The sequence below is a fragment of the Pelodiscus sinensis genome, chromosome 1, assembly GCF_052426305.1.
Source record: "Pelodiscus sinensis isolate ZL-2025 chromosome 1, ASM5242630v1, whole genome shotgun sequence".
In the NCBI taxonomy this organism is placed as follows: Eukaryota; Metazoa; Chordata; order Testudines; family Trionychidae; genus Pelodiscus; species Pelodiscus sinensis.
In genome coordinates, this window is record NC_143052.1 from 69,737,922 (window position 1) to 69,757,817 (window position 19,896).

At 45.0% G+C, this 19,896-nt stretch overlaps 1 protein-coding gene across 3 annotated transcripts; it reads right to left on the bottom strand.

The window, feature by feature from the left end:
- Nucleotides 1-2,374: 2,374 nt before the first annotated feature.
- On the bottom strand, nucleotides 2,375-15,983 carry KRR1 (KRR1 small subunit processome component). Of its 3 annotated transcripts, none has more exons than XM_075932063.2 (10): nucleotides 15,786-15,983; nucleotides 9,177-9,349; nucleotides 8,346-8,480; nucleotides 7,867-7,992; nucleotides 7,684-7,767; nucleotides 6,488-6,544; nucleotides 5,799-5,969; nucleotides 5,539-5,616; nucleotides 5,331-5,424; nucleotides 2,375-4,008 (listed from the first exon to the last, which is right to left on the bottom strand). In XM_075932063.2, the coding sequence occupies exons 1-10, from the start codon at nucleotides 15,856-15,858 to the stop codon at nucleotides 3,866-3,868; spliced, it is 1,134 nt and encodes a 377-aa protein (XP_075788178.1). In that variant the 5' UTR covers nucleotides 15,859-15,983; the 3' UTR covers nucleotides 2,375-3,865. The 3 variants fall into 3 exon arrangements, with proteins under 3 accessions (XP_075788178.1, XP_075788174.1, XP_075788186.1); XM_075932059.2 differs by having other exon boundaries at nucleotides 9,177-9,352; nucleotides 15,786-15,981; XM_075932071.2 differs by lacking the exon at nucleotides 7,684-7,767 and having other exon boundaries at nucleotides 9,177-9,352.
- Between the last annotated feature and the right edge of the window lie 3,913 nt (nucleotides 15,984-19,896).

Sequence of the window (19,896 nt, forward strand, 5' to 3'; positions counted from 1 at the left end):
GCGCCAGAACAGTTGCGCAAGAGGGCCTGTTCCTGAGCGGGAGCATTATAGTTCTTGCGCAAGAAGCACTGATTTCATACATTAGAACGTCAGTGTTCTTGCACAAGATCGCGCCAATGTAGACACACTTCCCCCAGCCTCTCTGCCCTCGAGTTAATGTCACACACATTGGGTTAATGCAATTGCAGGATAGTTGCATGAGGGGGGTTTGGTGGGGGCCAAACTAATCCCTATTGGTAGGCGGATGGTGGGAAAAGTCCCGGGGGGGGGGGGGGGGGGCGGAGGTTGTCACATGACACCTTTTACTTTTGGTCATGTGTCCATCTTGCCCTGAGAGTGTTGCCTCCAGAGGCATGGCTAACGGGGGTCAGGGTATGGCTAATGGGGGTGTGTGTGTGTATCAAAGAGTACATTTAAAAACAATTATTTGGGTGCACACCCTAATGAAATATGCTGAGCATGCCTATGACAGGAAGCAGTAGAGCGTGTAACAGCAAGGCTGGGTCCTAGAGAGCTGAATGCACTGCCTGTAGCACAGTCTGAGGGAAGGGATTGGCTGCTGGGGTTTCTGGGAAGGGGAGGGAGTAGGGGTGGAAGCGCAAGTCAGGCATAGGGGCATCAGTTTAATAATCGCGTGAAGGGCACCATAAATCCTAAGGACGGCCCAGACACTAACCCTCATGAACTGTATTCCACCCTGCTATAATTCATTTGGTTAAGGGCATGCATTCACCTTTTCTTTTACATGCCCGATATTTCAAAAAACCTAACACATGAGCTTGGTGACATATTGACATACAGCTAATTGCTGCTGTCCTTACCCACAGGAATAGTCCAATAGAAGTCAACTGCCCAACTTATGTGAGTAAATGAAGCACGACTTGGCCTGTACACTTTTGCATTTGATACTGTGACACTATAGTGTCTTGTGCAAAAACAGATGCAAATGAGGCAAAGCATGGAATATCGCTGCACCGCATTTGCATAATTAATTAGGCTTTGTTTTTGCGCAAGAGGCTTTTGCTTAAAAAGGAGACATCTACACACAAAAACCCCCTCTTGCGCAAGAGCCGTTTTTCCTGAAAAAATGCGGAACAGCTCTTGCGCAAAAGCCTCTTGTGCAAAAATGGAGCCTCATTATACAAATGAAGTGTGGTGATATTCCATGCTTCACCTCATTTGCATATTTTTTGTGTAAAATGGGGGCCATGTAGATGTAGCCCCCATGTTTGTTCTTTGTTTACATGAGGGATTGAGGGGAAGAAGAAGAGTCCCAAGTTCTTTAGCTAGCAGGCATCCTCAACACAGGCCAGCCATTGCCCAGCCTCATCCCCCCAAATTCTCCATTGTATGTGCATTTGTGGGCAGGTACCAGTTAGTGACAGGAAGAGTCATGGTTGTTTTGCTAGTACTGCGGACTGAGCACATGGGCATGCGTGTGCATTCATTGAAATGTGTGTTCCCCACCCCCAGAGCATGCGAAGTTTAAATATCCGTAACTGTAAAGCTACTGATTTGATTTTCTTCACTTAACGCTTTTGAGTAGATTGTGAGCTCTTGACAGGGTTTGTGCTTTTAGGGTTGGATGGGAAGCCTGCAGCATGCTGTGGGTGCTACCAGAATATAAAGAACAGTAGGCGTGTGCTTTTTGGATCTTAATGAAATCTAAAAAGTCAAAATAAAAGAAAATACTTCTACCTTGCATTAAACACTACCCATTTCATTTTATACAATGTGCATAACTCAAAAATTAAATAGCCTAAACAAAGTTTACATACAAAGGGGCCTCTGATCCTGCAAGCACTTAGGCACATGAGTAGCTTTACCTATCCCATTAGTTTACCAGACTACGTATGAGAATGATGTTTGTAGGCGTGGACTCCAGCCACTCCCCAGATCCAAAATACAAAAAGCCAAAGCCCCCACTGCTCCTCTCACCTCTTCCAAAACATTTCGATTAAATAAGGATTTGCAACATCTCCAGTGGCAAATCTTGGGACTCTCTCCGAGCTGCCAGTGTAGACATAACCAAGGAGCTTTCAGTAGGGATTGTTAATACCAGTCAATGCATCTTTGGACTTAGAATCCAGAACTCAACTATCCAGATTCAGGCAGTTGTCTGTTCAAGATGTCTCATGCAAATATATGATTACATCTGTTCATAAAGGATATGTAGCCCACTTCCTACTATAAAAGAGGAACACACAGGTTCCGCTGGTGCTGTGTGCAGAGGGAAGTTAAATACAGTAAGATTTTTCCTTCCCTCTGTAGCTTACTATGTGCTGTTTACTTCACTTCTTGTCTAGGGAAGAGTATTTAAACGTTCAGATCATTCACATGACTTTTCAAACACACTGAAACATTCCTACAGAAATTCCCATATGATAAGCTTCATTGTGATGATTGTAAATCAGACTTTACATACAAGACTCAAAGAAAATGTACAAAATATTATGATGTCCTTTGCAAAAACTGGAGTAAAATTCTTTACCCATTATTACCTCATTCCCTTTTACAACCTTCACGTTCGTTCTAACCAAGTCATCGGATCAGTTTAATCCCCACATTAAGATTTTGTAAGGTTTTTAGACACTCCCTGTGGGTCATAAGCACCTTTTAAAAACAAATCACAGCTACTCAATTGTGAATCCAAATTAAGGATTCAGACTTAATAAACAGCAGTTCTGATGGTGGTACTATATGTTGCAGAACAGGCAGGGAGGGTTAACCTAACCTGTTTGACAGAAGCTGAGAATGAGACACAGAGGATGGATCACTTGATTATTTATTCTATTCATTCCCTCTGAAGCACCTGGCATTAGCCACCATTGGAAGACAGGATATTGGTTTAGTCTGACCCAGCAATGCCATTCTGATGATATAGTTATGCTACACTTAAATTAAATGGTAACCAATAATTTTCACAAGTTAATTAGTAAGGGTAAGAACTAAATTTTAGTTGTGCACTGGTTTGATATTGCCATATCCTTAGATGGCCTCAATAATAGCTCCAAAATTCTGCATTTTTATGGAGAAATAAGTGCTTTTATTCTTCAGTGAGTTCCATGGGACCTTGCCAGTTGAAATCAAAGGTAAGCAACCCACGTGCATAAAGCTCATTATAGGACCTTTATTACAGGCCAATTTAGAAATAATTTGCCAGGACAGCTAGCCTGACAAACCAACTGAAATTAAACAATTGTCTTACAATAGGTACGTGCATACTATACCTGGAAGTAATACCACATGTGTTTCAGTCATGTTATAACGTAGAGAGGAAAAACAGTTAAAAAATACACCACACACATATGAAAAAATAAATATCAGCTCTGATAAACAGAAAGACATATAATATATAAAAATACAACCAGTTGCTTTTACAAGTCATCAGATTTAACACCTCCATATCTGAAGCTTGTTATACAGCACCAGCCTGTTATAGAAACGTTTCTTTAAAAACAAACAAACCTGCTTTCTCTGTCAAATGCCTGAGGTTTGGTATTCTGTACCAGCTTCCAAAACTTGCTTTTTGTATTATGCAATACCAAAAACCTTCATGTAGGGTTTAAAAATCCCTAATTGCTCCCAGAAGTATGATGTGAATAGTGAAAAGATATTACTGTACCTTCTCACAATTATTTAGGATGTGACAAAGAAGATACCAAACTATTTTCTTTTCAAACTCCAAAGATTTTACACTGCTTAATTAGGTCCATAAATCCCCAAAATATTCTTTATCATAAACATGTTTTTAAAATCTTTTCAGCAGTATTAGCTGCAGTATAACCCCGAGTCTTAAATCTTCAAAGCACAAAAACAGTTCCTTTGCAAGTGTCAGAGAAATGTTGGTGTACCAGTTCACAAATCATTTCTTTTTCTTCTTTTTCTTTTCATCTGCTGCAATTTTTAATTTAACTTCTTCCACTGGAAGTGCTCCCAGTTTCTTCTTCTTTGCTTTTTTCACCTTTTCCTTGATGGCTTCAATATCAATTTTTGTTTCAGTAGAAGCTACAGGATTATATATAAAAAAAACACCACACATATGAGAAACATCCCTCCTCATTTCCCCCCCCTAATATCTACTGGAAATGATCTAGACAAGGATCCCATGAATATACACAATGAACTGTGTCTAACAAGGAGGAGGGAAATAAGAAAGGAAGATACACTTGGGGGGGGGGGAAGCAGGTTGGCATGGGGTTTTTTCCCCCTTCCCCAGCCAGCAGTCTTTGAAAACAGTGATTTTAATAAAACAGTTTTAATACCACATATAAACCAGGACATTGAGATGTCTTGCCACCACTTCCCTCTTGGGCAGAAATCATGAGACAGAATAAAGTATTCTTATCTCACTTACGCTAATTCTTATTGGAGTACAGAATTGAGCTGACATGCGTGGATTTCAGTTCTCTAACTCTGTGGTTGGAAGGCTGAGAGATTTACAGTAGAAAAAGTATAACCGGTTGAGAATTTTTTGCCAAAACCATTGTTCCATGAGAAAAATGCTCTTTATCAAAACCAAACTGCACAAAAGGGTTGGTTTTGATTAATTTATTTCTTTTTTCTTTCTTTTTTTTTTTTTTTTTTAAGAAAAAAAGAAAGATTAAAGTTGCCAAAATGTCCCACTTGAACATTTTGGAGTGGAAAATTCTCCTTTTGAGTCACAACAACTTTTTGTTTACTAATTTAAGTCATCACAGCAAAATATTAAAAATAAAAAGTATTTTTCAGATATCCAAAAAAACCCGTTGAAATGTATTAAGCTTCAAAAATGCTGAAACAAACATTCTGGTTGATCCAATGATACCTTTTTCCCCAGACTCTCAGTTCACAAACATTAGAGTGTTCAATTTTGTTCCAATTCATGATGGGACACATCTTCAAAATCTCAATTTTTCCCCTCTAAGTAATGTCTTTATGTTTGAAGTATCAACCATGTTCATCAGTAAGTTCTTTTAATTAAATAAGCTGCTAAAAAGTGTAAAAATCAGCAGACCTTCATAGCTTCTATTCCAGCTCACAGAATGATGTAGCAAACTTGCCTCCTGCATAACTGATAATCTAATAGGCCCCCTCTGGTTTGCCCCAATATCACTATATTACACAAAAAATGCAAAGGTACTGCTGTGGACTGCTTCATCTCTTCCATTTCCGCACGTATCTCCATTGGGCTTAAATAGCAAGGCGGCTTTGTGCTGAACCTCCTTACTCGCAAGATGAATTTCACACTTCATGCTCCATATACTTTGGTTGGTAAATAGCCACCTACCAAAGGAATAGCAGCTAAAAAAGCAGTACCAAGGATTCTAAAAACAGGAAACAACTATTACCTTTCTTAGGTTTTATAGCTGGCTTTTCCTTGGGGGGGATAAAAGCTTTTTTTCTTTCCTCTTGTCTCCTACTTATGGCTGCTGCCTGTTTTGCCTAAAATTAAAAATAAAAAAAGTCAAACACATTGCCAGAGCAGAATCCAACAGACCAAAAAAACAAACCCATTTTCTTTTTGCTGAAGGCTGAAACAAATTAGAACAACTTTACCTTTATCTCTTCCACCCTCTTTCGTTTCTTCTGGCTTTCTTTCAAGAAGTATTCACCACTTGCTAATTCTTTATCAACCTGTAAAAAACAAAAACAAAACAAAAAAAAACATGTATGATTCCTGAGATACTTTACCTATGTAAAAGTAAAGATACTGAGGAAAGCATCTGGTATCAACTGACTAATGCTCCTAGTTACACATGAGCAAGATTTTAGGTCTCCTTATCTTTTCTATGGAACTATCCAAGGCTTGGACTGACCTGGCTTTCTGGTTGTGGAGGTGGGAAAGGCGTGTACTCCTTCTTAACATTTTTCTTCTTTGGCTCCTTGCGTTTGTTCAAGTTCTTGCGTTTGAACTGAGGCAAAAATCGTTCCCAGCTTTGTGTTCTTAGTTCAGGGTCCTTTGACAGCTCTCTTTTAATCATGAGAGTCTTCAATAATTTCAAAACATAGAAAAGAAATATAACTTAAAACATATAACTGACAGCTGCTAAGCCCAGTTATTTAAAAATACAGCCAATCATCTATATTCACAGGGAAATTGGGTGATTCAAGCAGGAGCAAAAAGTTCTTTTTAAAGAGACTCAGACACATTACTGGTACCAGGGAAGCTTCCCTGATGTTATTATATTAATGAATATCAAGCTGCTAACATGGATACACACAGATCAACACACATTTTTTCCTTTGGTCCTTTGTCAGATATTATTATTGATTACACTGTACCATAACAACCAGAAATATATTCAAATCAATATACTGTAAAAGATTATTTTCAAAACTGCATTATAAGAGAAAACCACAAAATAAAGTATCACAGAAATACTTAATTGATACAGCTTTTTATAAATTAAGAGACCTTGTGACAAGGTCTTAATACAGAAAGATCAGCAAAGATGCAACCCCTGACACAATGCAGAGTTACTATAATACACCAGACTACACCCACCTTAATGTTATATATAGGATGAATATTCTTCATAGTGTCCAGAACCACTTTTCTAACCTAGGTTTAAAAGAATGCAAAAGAAACAGAAAACATGATCAACATTCTAAATCATCATAAATGAAAGTCCTAAATACACAATGATTTCTTTGACATCCTTTGCACAAATGGACCTTCAGAGAAATACTTTTTTTCTAAATCTTTTTATATTCGTTATCTTAAAACTAACTATTTTTAGTTCCCAACAACAAAAGCAAAAAGTGTTCAGGCAGAAATATGATTTTTGTATTAATGGCATCTTCTATGTAAAAAGACACAATCAAGTCAAATTTACCATCAAATTTAGATTTTTTTAAAATGAAGTTTACAATACTCACAACCCACAGAAACGTTTACATATATGTGTTATAATTCCAGTACTTTTAAAATTCTCCTGCAGAGTTCGCAACTGAAAATAGCATTCAATCTGACAAACTAATTTCACTGACACTGAAAAATAGTGTTTTCCATATACCTTCACTAACATTTGTATTACTATAGCACCTGCCCATTAATTTAGGTGTGGAACAAACACAGAACAAAAGGATGGCTCCAAGGAGCTCACAATCCAAGTAAGAGACAACAGAAGGGTATAGGCAGGCAGGGGAATACTAGGAAACAATGAGACAATATTGGTCAGCTTAATAAGCAAAGGTCTTAGCAATATTTGCATCCTCAAGTAACTCCAATGTCTGCATTGGTTTTCTCCTGCTGCTCACGATGTAGGTTGACCCACTTACTTTTCTTGCAATCAGGAGAGATGTCAAGTTTAGTGCAGATCCATGTGTGACATTCATACAAATTATCCAACGCGTTAATTTGCATCCCAACAATAATTTGAACGTAACTATCAGCTTCTCCTTATGGTTACATACAGGGTGCCCCAAGCAATGGCTGGGATAACACATGGAAAGTGAGTGAGTCCAGAGATGAAGGATTTCAAGGGATACTTGTGTTGGTTGATGGGGGTGTTTGGAGGGTTTGAAGAATTCTGAGCTTGCTGGGATGGGGAACTGTCTCAGAAGTAGCTAGGTGCTAGCTATATGATCTGTTGTTAGGGAATGGGAGTAGGCTGGTCCTACCTGGAACAGTAGTGGAGGCATGTTAAGGATGGAGTGGGACAGAGGTCTATTTAAAAGGTAGGTAATGCCCTCTCTTACCTCTTTTAGCCCATTAAAAGGTCCCAGAGCTGAAACAGTGTTCCCCTGAACCATGATATAACAGTTTGTTAACAGTTCCAGTGCCTACACACAAAAACCAAAAAAAACCAGAAGGAATAAGTGACACTTAGATAATTAACTTCACAGAGTTAAGATCCTAATTAATACACTTGTAAGATGTACCTTCAGAGTGGACCCTTTCGGCCCAATGAGCCTTTGTCTTCTTTTTATAAATCTCTCTCTGTTTCTCACTAGAGACCCTATTTTAATGATGTCACATGCAGTTTCATCCTGAAGGATGCGTACTGCCTAAAAAGGAAAATCAAAGCTATGTTACAAATAAAAGAGAAGGGCAAACATACAGGCAATCAGCACTGTGTCAGAACTATCAAAGCACAAATCATCACTTATTACTAAATAAAAGTCAATGGAACAATGTAGTCTGTCACACTGATTTAAAAACAGTTTCATTATTCCTAGATATTTTTTTTCTTTTGAATAATTATACTTTATTCTCGCCTACTGACTTTACTTGAAAAAAATCAAACTTAAAAAAACCCCACGTGAATATAAAATGAACATACTTTAATATACCGTAAATAAATTTCAATTTTAAAACTGCCTAATGAATACTTGACATACATGTGGTTTTAGCTACAAACCTGTTCAAATGGAACACTTCTTGATAAAAGCTTTATTAAGTCTCTTGCCCTGATGATCATATATGGATCAAAAGTCTTCTTAGTTGTGGTGACAGTCATACTACCTTCAATTAAGTCCAACGTTGCATTCACATGCTGCAATATTTATTAAAAAAAATTAAAAGTAACGTTTAATCACATGTAGTCTACCATCAAAATAAAATATTTCCATTTTTATGGTGTGTGCAGTAGGGATATAAAATTAGTTGACTACTCAATAAGCCTAAGCTTACAGGATAGTTGAGTCAACTGCTTGCATTCCCCCCACATAGCTGCCCTACCTGCCTCTTTAATTAGAGGCAGCCGGGGGGAAAAGGAAGGAGAAGAAGCAGGACCCGGTGCTGGGGGGAGCTGTCTTAAAAGCTGGCTCCCCCTAGCACCGTCTTTGCGGTACTCCCGCACTGGTGCCTCTGTTAGAGGCAGCAGTGCAGAGGGAGAAGGGCAGGTGGCAGGGGAAGTTACCCCAGCAGCAGCTCCTGTCCACAAGGGGACCAAGTAGACAGTTGGGACCCCCTGAGGACAGGAGCCGTTGCAGTGAAGAGGGGGGTAACCTGCCTCTTAACATCTTTAATGTGCAGTTTTATTTTAAATTATTAAGCTGGAATTTAGTTTAGAAATCAGAGTGCAGAACTCCATTCTAATATGAGTTATCATATTAAGAAATATATATTTAAAATATTGTAAAACACTTTCCTGCATGATTTTGCTTTAAATCATAAACATTTTGTGTAATAAATCTTTGAAATTGTATAATATACATTTATTTAATGTATATCTAGGAATTATTCATACATATTCATTCAAGGCTTTCTGCACCAATGGCCAACACTCTTTCAGGTAAGCTTCTCTGTATTTTGGGAACAGAGTTGCAAAGCTGCTTTCTTCCAAAAGCCCTCTAGGATTATCTTCTCTTGTAAAGGCTGGTTCTTTCCATCCATCCGGAACAGTGAGAAGTTCTGACTCATCTACTGTTACAAATAAAAATTCACTTGCATTAGAGCGCTTTTCTCTGCAACAAATAATTCTTTTTCGTTTAATGATCACAACAGGCACTAGCTTAACAATTCTAAACCTTGGGGGAGGGAAGGTCTAATTTTAGAGGAGTATGGAGTACAGGCAGTCCCCGGGTTACGTACAAGATAGGGACAGTAGGTTTGTTCTTAAGTTGAATTTGTATGTAAGTCGGAACTGGTACATATTGTAGAGAAACTCTAGCCAAACATTTCTCCAGAGCTCAGTTTTATTCTCCCACACCTCACTTCCCTCAGTCCTTTATTCTCAAGCTGAGGTGTCTGCTGAGAAAAGCCGCTCTGCGTCTCCCTGGTCTGCTGGGCGGGGGGAGAGAGGCGGGGCGGTGCTAGCTTTGCGTCTCCCTGCTCTGCTGGGGGGAAGCAGCTAGTGCGGGGTGCCTCCCCCACTGTCGCCTTCAAACTCCAAGTATAAAGAGGTGTCAAATTGCCAGTAGTTTTCTTTTTCCTTTCTTTCCTGTTTTTTTTAAAGGGATTCATCAAATGTAAAGACATGATGCAAAGTAATTTATATAGGATCATATTAACTATGTACATGACTTTAATGCAAAAATGAAAGCCCATTTCTCTTGCGTGTTTTCATACTGAGATACTTATGGATGGATTCTGTGATTTTGACAGCATATTAGGTACTGAGGTAAAAGCACAAGGAAAACGCGGTTATTTTATTCATTTATATTTTTTCTAAGTATGTGCTCTCTCGTACAAGAATTACTTGAAAAAATGGATGAACCAGCTTTCTGCTAAAAAGCAAGTTTACTGGAGGAGGTTTCAGATTTGTTAGCCAACCTTTTGATTATTTGATTTTAATTGTGTTTATTTATTTAGTAAGGTTAAACAACAGGGGCTCTCAAACATTTTGTTCCTATTCAGAACAAAACTCCACAGTTTCAAAACTCTCCATAAAAAGCATTGAACCATGCCTCTGGGACATTCGGCATGGTGGGCTGCCCCCGAACCTTTAAGCAGTCCACCTGACAAGCTGCTGGGGACTCGCCGCGGAGAATGCGGGCAGCGGTCCCGCCGCCCGCGTCCTCCACGGCGAGAAAAGCCGCTCCGCGTCTCCCTTGTCTGCTGGGGGGAGGTTGACATAGGCATTAATTAACTCTGACAGTGATTCTATTGACTGAACATTTGCTCTTTTGAAAATAGATTGAGCCTAATAAATCATTTAATATAAAAAACCAGTTTTCAGCTTTCCAATGATACTGCTTGATGAACTGGAGCTCAAACTGAGAAATGTCATATACCATTACTAATTACTTTAGCCATCCAACCTCATAATGATGAATTCTAATAAAAATATGAAGTTGGAAAGATTTAAATTGTTTCATTTGTCTGCTCAGATATTTTTTTCTGCTTAGCAGACATTATAAAAAACAATTACCTGGCAGAAAATGTAACATTATGTAGTTAGACATGTTTCTGAGCAGGAAACAAGAAAATAAGATTTTGTGACTGACATTTGCGGAATAATTTTTATTTAGTGATTAGGGTGAGCTCTGAAGAGTGCTCACCCTAAATTAAATACAATTACAAAATTATTTTGTGCATTATTCAAATTGAGTAACAACATTTCTTTATTATGAGGAGTGGTTTAGTCAGGCAGGTGAGAAGCACAACGTGTCTTCAAGTACCTCACTTTGTTACAAAATAATTCAAACCAACATTGTCAGAATTTCTTCATAATTAGAGCAATTGGTGTGATAGAACTCCAGCAGTCAAACCTCTTATCCTTGATGGCAATGAGAGTGCCTGCATATTTAAAGATCAGGTACGTAACTAAGTTTGAAAAACTAGACCCTTATTTTGTGTAGTTTTAAAACAAACTACATTCTCAAATGCTTGGCAAAGATGAAATCTATCACCACCACTAGAGGGAGTGGGAACTAACTGTTATAAATGAGGGGAAAAAGATTTGTTTTAAAACTAACAGAAAATTTACAGGGGGACTGGATTATTCTTGGCCTAGTTACGTCTAAAATTCTTGGTATTATGTGCTTCCAAATGACAAAGTAGTATTTGAAAGACAGAAAATCCCCCTCAATCGTGCTTTCTGTAACATAAGAACATAAGAATGGCCATACTGGGTCAGACCAAAGGTCTGTCTAGCCCAGTATCCTGTCTGCCGACAGTGGTCAGTGTCAGGTGCCCCAGAGAAGGTTGGACCGAAGACAATGATCAATCGATTTGTCTCCTGCCATCCATCTCCTGCCTTTGACAAAAAGAGGCCAGGGACACCATTTCTTACCCCCTGGCTAATAGCCTTTTATGAACCTAGCTTACATGAATTTATCTAGCTCTTTTTTAAACTCTATTATAGTCCTACCCTTCACAGCCTCCTCTGACAAGGAATTCTACAGGTTGACTGTGTCTGTGTGAAGAATTTTCTTTTATTCGTTTTAAACCTGCTACCCATTAATTTAATTTGGTGTCCTCTAGTTCTTATATTATGTGAACAAGTAAATAACTTTTCTTTATGCACCCTTTTCACATCACACATGATTTTCATAGAATCATATAACACTAGGACTGGAAGGGACTTCGAGAGGTCGAGTCCAGTCCCCTGTCTCCATGGCAGGACCAAATACTGTCTAGACCATCCCTGATAGACATTTATCTAACCTACTCTTAAATATCTCCACAGATGGAGATTCCACAACCTCCCTAGGCAATTTATTCCTATGTTTAATCACCCTGACAGTTAGGAACTTTTTCCTAATGTCCAACCTAAACCTCCCTTGCTGCAGTTTAAGCCCATTGCTTCTTGTTCTATCCTCAGAGGCCAAGTTTAACAAAGTTTTCTCCCTCCTCCTTATGACACTCTTTTAGATACCTGAAAACAGCTATCATGTCTCCCCTCAGTCTTCTCTTTTCTAAAGTAAACAAACCCAATTTTTTCAGCCTTCCTTCATAGGTCATGTTCTCTAGACCTTTAATCATTCTTGTTGCTCTTCTCTGGACCCTCTCCAATTTCTCCAATATACTTTTTATATACTTCTATCACACATACCCTCAGTCTCTTCCCTTCTAAACTGAAAAATTCCAGTCTCTTTAGCCTCTCCTCATATGGGACCTGTTCCAAATCCTTACTCATTTTAGTTGCCCTTTTCTGAACCTTTTTTAATGCCAGATCCCCAAATGCCCACCCTTGCCCTGCCTCTCCCACTCACTCCTCTCGTCTCCCCTTCCCAGCTGGGCTCCCTCTGCTCACTGGGTGGGAGCTGCATCTTGATGTGGAGCCTGTTGCCTGCCTGCCTGCACATCAGAGGCAGCCCTGCCTAAGTAGAAGCTGGCATAGGGTCACAACCCAAGCAACATTTCCCTTAGGAACACTTTCCTACTGAGAGTTGTCCACTCAGCAACAGCAATGTAGCCACAGCAGATGACCAACACATTTGTGATGTCACATCGAGGACAGAGATTGGGAGGCATGTGGGGGTGCTGCTCTCCTCCCCCTCCCACTTAATCTTTTGGCTTCCCTCCTCACCATGGCCCCTTAGCACAACTCTAGGGTACACAGCCCTGTTCACCTGCTCTCCCTTAGAGAGCCTGCATGGACAGCATGTGTTGGGGGGAGGGTGTGGAAAAGAGTAATTTTACAGGGGTGAGTGTGTGTGAAACTGGAGTCCAGGAATAACAAAGAATGTTTCTTCCCCCCTTTATCAATATCTAGCTTGCAGGTGGCAGTAGTTTCTATACTGCAGTTGGAAGTAGCACGGATCTCCTCCCCACACCCCAATACATTAAGCTATACCCACCATCCCAGTTACAAGCATGTGAGCATACTTTTCATAATAGTGGAACAGGAGACCCCCATCCCCTTTCCCCTCCCACCTCCACTGTTGGTACTAGGAGCTGACTACTCTCTGCCACTCCATTGCAGGCTATGCACAGTGCTCTCTCCATCCTCAAACTAGAGCAGTGGTCTCCAACCTTTTTACACCAAAGATCACTTTTTAAATCTCAGAACAAGTGAAGATCTACCGCCCCGCCCCTTCCTTGAAGCCCCGTCCCTTTCTATTCTCCTCCTGTCCATCACTTGCTATCCCCATCCCTTATTTACACACTCTGATAAACACTTTATTTTTAAATTATGCGATATATAAAATTAAAATCACGTGTTTATAGTTATAAAATAAATGGTCTTTTTTTATTCATGCTATTTAAATATTTAAATCTAAAATGAAGCATTTATAATTATACATTTTGTGGGGACAGAGTTCTGCGGCTGGGGGCAGAGGGGAGGGAACAGGGTGCTGGGAGGGCAGAGGACAGGGTTCTTTTGCAGCAGGGGACAGGGTGCCAGTAGGGACAGAGTTTGGGGAGTGGGGACAGAGTTCTGTAGCTGGGGACAGGGGAGTGGAGTCTGGGGAGCGGGGACAGGGTGCCAGTGGCAGCAGTCACCTGCATCTGCCTCCTCCCAGGATTCTCTCTCCCTTCCTTTCCCCCTCCTCCCCACGGGAAGCCAGCACATGCCTCCTCCGGGCCCCCTGCAAGGCAGGGAAAGCCAAACCCTCACGGGAGCCTGCCTCGGGGGCAACCCCTCCCCATTCCGTGGCGGGGCCAAACCCCCATGGGAGCCTGCACCAGGGGCAACCCCCACCCCTCCCGCAGCGCGGCCAAACCCTGCGGGCACCTGCCCCGAGGCCAAACCCCCCTCCCGCGGCGCAGTGCGGCCAATCCCCGCAGGCACCTACTCCGGGGCCAAACCCCCCCTCCCGTGGTGCAGCGCGGACAACCCCCACGGGCACCTGCCCCGGAGTCAACACCCCCTCCCACGGCCCGGCCAACTCCCTCCCCTCCCGCAGCGCGGCCAAACCCCGGGGCCGACTTCCACAGCGCAGGGAAAGCCCTGCACCCAACTCTCCCCTCCGGCGCCGGTGGCGCAGGGAAGCCTCTGCACTCCTCCTCTAGGGCCAACGCCCCCTCCCCCAGCACGCAACAGAGCTGTGGGAGGAGGAGCAGCCCGCGCATTTCCGGAACCCCCGGAAGTGACGTGGGCTTCAGAGAAGACTTCCGTCCACCCCGCGGGAAGCCGGCACTACACTAGAGGTAGGTAGTGGGGCTTCTCGGGGGTGGGGGGGAAATGGGAGGCGGGGTTGCCCGAACGCCTCGCGATCGACCAGTCGATCGCGATCAACGGGTTGGTGACCATGGAACTAGAGCATTCTGCTGCCAGGAGCATTCTCAGATTGTACCCAACAGCAAGGCTCACTCAGCTGTTTTGCTGACTGGAGGCATCCCTGCCAAACCCAGGGTCCTCTTCATCCATTCCCCCCAAACTTGAGATTCCCCCACCCCATATATCCCAACGTGGCTGTCCCACCCCCATCTGAATCAGCTTCAGTTGAACAAACTGCCTGGCAACAACAGATACTGCTTAGGAGCAACATAGCAATGTGTACCAAAATGTTGCTAATAAGTAACTGCTATACAGCTTCTATCTATTCGGTACTTACCTACATCAGGTAAGCGGGGGACAACAAGAGGCTTCTTACCACTGTGGCTCAGGAGAAGTTCCAGAGCAGCACAGCCCAGGTGTGCCTTTTGTACTCTACATGCTGCTGCAGGGAGCCCCAGCAGGGGATGGGGAACAGGGCCAGCTCAGACATGGGATTGCCAAATTTCTACTAGCACAAAACCAAACACTTTAGCCCTTCCTTGAGGTTCCACCCAGAACTAATTTCATTCCACCTCCACCACTCTCCTTAACGCTCATTTTCACTGGGCTAAGGTAAGGGCTCCAGGTGAGGGATATGAATGGCTAGCAGATAAACATCCCTCTTATTGGGTAACGTTTACTGGTTACAATTAACCAGCAAGAGCTAGAGCAGCCCCCTGACCCACTGCAGGCAGAGGGCTGCTCCGGCCTGGTGGTACTGCCGCAGGCAGGGGATACCCCAGCTGGAGTAACCCCCATCTGCGGTGGGCCTGGCCCAAACAGTCTCCACCCACTTCTGTTTAATCAGTTAAACATAACATTGAACTGGTTAACTGACGCAACACAGAAGGTTACATCCCTGTGCAGGTCAAAGGGCTTTGGGGTCGGGCAGGCAGTCGGGGCGGGAAGGCTCCATCTGGAGGCTTTGGCGAGGACTGACGAATGCGCGGGGGGGGGGGGGGGGGGGGAGTCAAAATACAGGAGGGGCTGCGGGTTGCAGCAAAGGGCCGGTGTGCAGGAGGGGTGCGAAACCCAGACGCCCGGTCACGGCTCCTGCCTGCACATGGGGGGGGGAGGGGGGTTAGATCGCCACGTGCAGCTCTCCCCAACCGCACCGACCCGTCACAGCCGGGGCCCTGCGATGCCGCGTGTTCCCGTCCCCAGCCAGCGGCCGCCGCGGAGCCCAGGCCTCTCCCCCGCCCCCTTTACCCGCTTTCTTTTTGCTCCGCTCCTTGGCCGCCGGCACCGCCTGCGCGCTCGCGGCCTGCCTGGGCGCCGCCATGTCGCCGCCGCCGCGCTGCCCTCTCACCCGGCGCACAGGCCGGGCCCGGCCCCCGGAAGCGTCGGGACGGCGCCGGGCCCCGCGCGTTGGCTGCCGGGCCCTGTAGTCCCCTCTGCTCCGCCCGCGGCCCTGACAGAAACCGCCGCCTCCTCCCCTGCCCCGGCGCGCGGAGGGCTGCAGAGATGCCCCGCCCCCCGCCAGACCTTTAATCGCTAACTGGGGTGCCGCGTGCTCCCTCCCGAGGCCCGCCCCGGGAAGGGAAGTGAAAGGGGGGCCCGGTGTAGCGTCAGTGGCGGCTACATCCCGCTCCTGCATTAGCGGAGCCCCCTTCAATCACGCTCCAGGCCGTGTAGACAGGCGGCCAGTGTAGAATCATAGAATAATAGGACTGGAAGGGACCTCGAGAGGTCATCGAGTCCAGCCCCCCGCCCTCAACGCAGGATCGACTTTTGCACAAAAACTTGTTGCCTGTCTACACTGGCGGTGAGTTCTTGCGCAAGAACACTGACGTTCTAATGTATGAAATCAGGGCTTCTTGTGCAAGAACTATGAGTAGACAGGCAACATGAATTTCTTGCACAAGGAAGCCTGATGGCTAAATCCCCGCTTCATTTGCAATTGCGATGCGGCTAATTTGCATCCCTTTTAAGGAAAAGGGATGCAGTCTAGACACAGCCTAACTGATTAGAGAGAAAAGAATAAGAAAAAAATGAGAAAGGTTAAATGAGAACACACAGTCCTTCTCTGTAGCATGGGGACATCAAAACAGCTGTCTGCAGAATGTAAGGACAGTTCACAGTCTCTTCCTTATAGGCCCTTAAAGGCCCTGGATGAGCTGCAGGGGGGCTGCAGGTTGGACACGCTTGCTCTGGCAGTAGCCACACAGTCTCAAGCTCTAGGTGGCCAGACCCCTCTCCCAGTCTGGCCTGCTGGGCCTCTTGGCTGGTGATATCTCCCTGCCCAGAGCCTCTCTCCCCATGTTGCTGGTCCCAGCTGCTCACCACACCCAGCTGCAGGCTGCACTGCTTTGCGAGTCTCCAGCTCCTTGCATTGCTTCTCTGTTCCTTTTGGCTCTCTGAGCACTGCCAGTCTGCTGCTCAACACAGGGTCTGTGCTCCTTGGACTGTGTGTGCCTGGCTCTGTTGCTGCAAAACTGCCCCTCAGCACATCTTGCAGCCCAAGGGCTGTGTGTGCCTGGTTCTGTTGCTGCAGGACTGCCTTGAGGACACAGCTTGCTCCTCTTAGCTGTCTCTCAGCTCTCTCCTTGCTCAGAGAGACCCAGAAAAATCCCAGCTCACAGGGAGGATGGGGCCTGGCCTCTTACTTTCCTCACTGGCCTGTCCAAACTGTCAGTCAGGCGGAGCTGGAGTGTTGGCTGCTTTCCATTGTCTCTGGGGTCTGTCAGTCTCAAGGCCCTGATTTCTCATGGACCCTTCCCCTTTTGATACTGGCCTATTTGAAATCATGGGATGGTGGGCGGGCGGAGCCCGCCCACCTTCTAAAAGCCCCTCCCCAACCTTATGGGAGGGACACTGGACCCATGTTCAATTGATTTCTTGGGACAAATAATGACTAAAGGATCAAGAAGTGCGGGCTAGAGGTTCAAAATAAGGGAGCCGGATGGGGACACCGAGCAGAGAACCCCGGACAGCGCCCACTGCTCCTCAAAGCTGTCGATGGAGCCAGTGGACGCCGCCCAGAGGAACTCTGCCCGGATTCGTGACACGAGGGAGGAGCGGAAATAGGCCCCACAGTCGCAGAGAACCCCCTCGTCTAGCATCCTCCTCCTGCTGTTGTAGATGGCAACTTTCGCCAAGGCCAGGAGGAGGTTGACGAGGAGGTCTCGCGACTTTGTGGGGCCACGGATTGGGTGTGCATAAATAAAAAGGTGAGGGGAAAAGTGCAGCCAGAACCTCAATAAGAGGTTCTGGAGGAGCCGGAATAGGGGCTGCAACCTGGCGCATTCAAGGTAGGCGTGCGCCAGGTTCTCCCTCACGCCGCAAAAGGGGCAGGTGTCTGGGATAGGGGTGAACCGCGCCAAGTACACGCCCGTGCTCACGGCTCCGTGGAGGAGCCGCCAACTGATGTCCCCGACGGGCCGCGGAATTAAGGTCGAATAAACGCTGGCCCATCGGGGTTCCCCACCCTCTATAGGTCTGAGGTAGTCCCGCCACTTTGTATCGGGGCGGGACACGAGGGTGGGGAAATGCAAAGCGTGGAGCACGAGCGTGTACAGCTGTTCCCTGGGCGCGGTCCGGAAACAGACCGGCTGCAGATTTTGCAGCCGGCTGGGGGTCCAAGGGTGGGGAGGCCGGGGGGGCCCGCGGGATAGGGGCCCAATAAAGAGGGACGGAGGCTTTGCAGGAGGGGAGGGGCGGAGCGTTCCCTCTCGCAGGGCTCTCTGTAGGAGATCGCGAGCGGGCTGCGACAAAGCCGCCTTCACCTCCTGGAGTAGGCGCAGGGGGGTTCGAAGGGTGGAGAGCCCCATGCGCTGAGCGAGCGCTCGGGGATCCACCCAGTCCCCCCTGTCGTAGTCCAGGAGGTCCCCGACCATGGTGGTTTCTTTGATACTGGGAGCTAGCGAACCAAAAACTCCCACGGAGTTTTAGTAAGGGGCTAACAGTCTCCTTACACTTAGATGTTGCAATGCTGAGTGTTATAGTGCCTAACGTTTAGGTGTTTAGAAAATCACAGGATTGATATTATGATCCACAAAGCCAGAGTTAGGCATTTAGGCTTCCCATATAATGAATGGGGAAAGAAAGGTACCTTAAAATGTGATCCACAAAAGCCAACATGCTAAGCAGAAAGCAGCCTGAGCTAGGCAATTGGAGATTCTGATGTGTCCTGAGACCCTTCCCACTCTCAGGGTATGTCTACATTGCACACTTATTTCGAAATAAACTATTCTGGAATACTGAAAAAACAACAAATAGTCTGGTAGCACTTTATAACTGTAGATGGTATCCTGAGCTTTCGTGAGTACAGCCCATTTCTTCAGATGACCAGAGTGTTGGTTGTCTAGAACCAAAATAAATAGGGGAGGTGGAAGAAGGGAAAATTGGGAGGGAGCGGGGGGACAAGAAAAGGCAGGGTATGTCTACACTACCCCGCTAGTTCGAACTAGCGGGGTAATGTATGCATACCGAACTTGCTAATGAAGCCCGGGATTTGAATTTCCCGGGCTTCATTAGCATAAAGCCGGCGCCGCCATTTTTAAAAGCCGGCTAGTGCGAACCCCGTGCTGCGCGGCTACACGCGGAACGGGCTAGATAGTTCGAACTACGTAGCCATTCCGAACTATCTGTACTTTCCTCCGAGTACAGATAGTTCGGAATGGCTACGTAGTTCGAACTATCTAGCCCGTGCCGCGTGTAGCCGCGCGGCACGGGGTTCGCACTAGCCGGTTTTTAAAAATGGCGGCGCCGGCTTTATGCTAATGAAGCCCGGGAAATTCAAATCCCGGGCTTCATTAGCAAGTTCGGTATGCATACATTACCCCGCTAGTTCGAACTAGCGGGGTAGTGTAGACATACCCGCAGTGGATAAAAAATATATCAAGGGAAAGCTGAGCTGGAAAGCAATAGGGAAAACAAATAGATAGTCAAGATTAGATAGTCAAAGGGGGCAGATAAGAACCATTAATTAACAAACAACAAAGAGCCAGGAAACACTTATAGACTGATGAAACATACAGATTTGTTCAAATAAAATGTTGCTGTGGTTTTGTCTGTCATAATTGATGAGCTTGGAAATTCTGACATTCCAGGTGGACTGCTCTCAGCTCGCTGATGTTGATTTGGAGTGTGAGCTCTGCCTGAGACCAGAGACCTTGCATCCTCAAGTCTTCCACATGTGCACCCCATCCCACACTGAAGCATCTGTCACCAATGAGAGGGACGGCTGCGGTCTATTGAAGGAATCTCCTACATACACCACCTGTGGGTTGAGTGAACACAGGAGGGAGTTGAGGACTGGACACAGAAGAATGACAACCCAGTCCAAATTGTCCCAAACCGGTGGATATAGCGAGGCCAG

What these genes read in the sequence shown, in the direction of transcription:
- KRR1 (XM_075932059.2), bottom strand. Translation starts at nt 15,858, where the DNA reads ATGGCGGCGCCCAGGCAGGCCGCGAGCGCGCAGGCGGTGCCGGCGGCC. An exon ending in GAAGTGTTCCATTTGAACAG is followed by an intron (nt 7,993 to 8,345) that starts GTTTGTAGCTAA and finishes TTTCCTTTTTAG; the next exon opens with GCAGTACGCATCCTTCAGGA. An exon ending in CTCCACAACCAGAAAGCCAG is followed by an intron (nt 5,617 to 5,798) that starts GTCAGTCCAAGC and finishes TGTTTTTTACAG; the next exon opens with GTTGATAAAGAATTAGCAAG.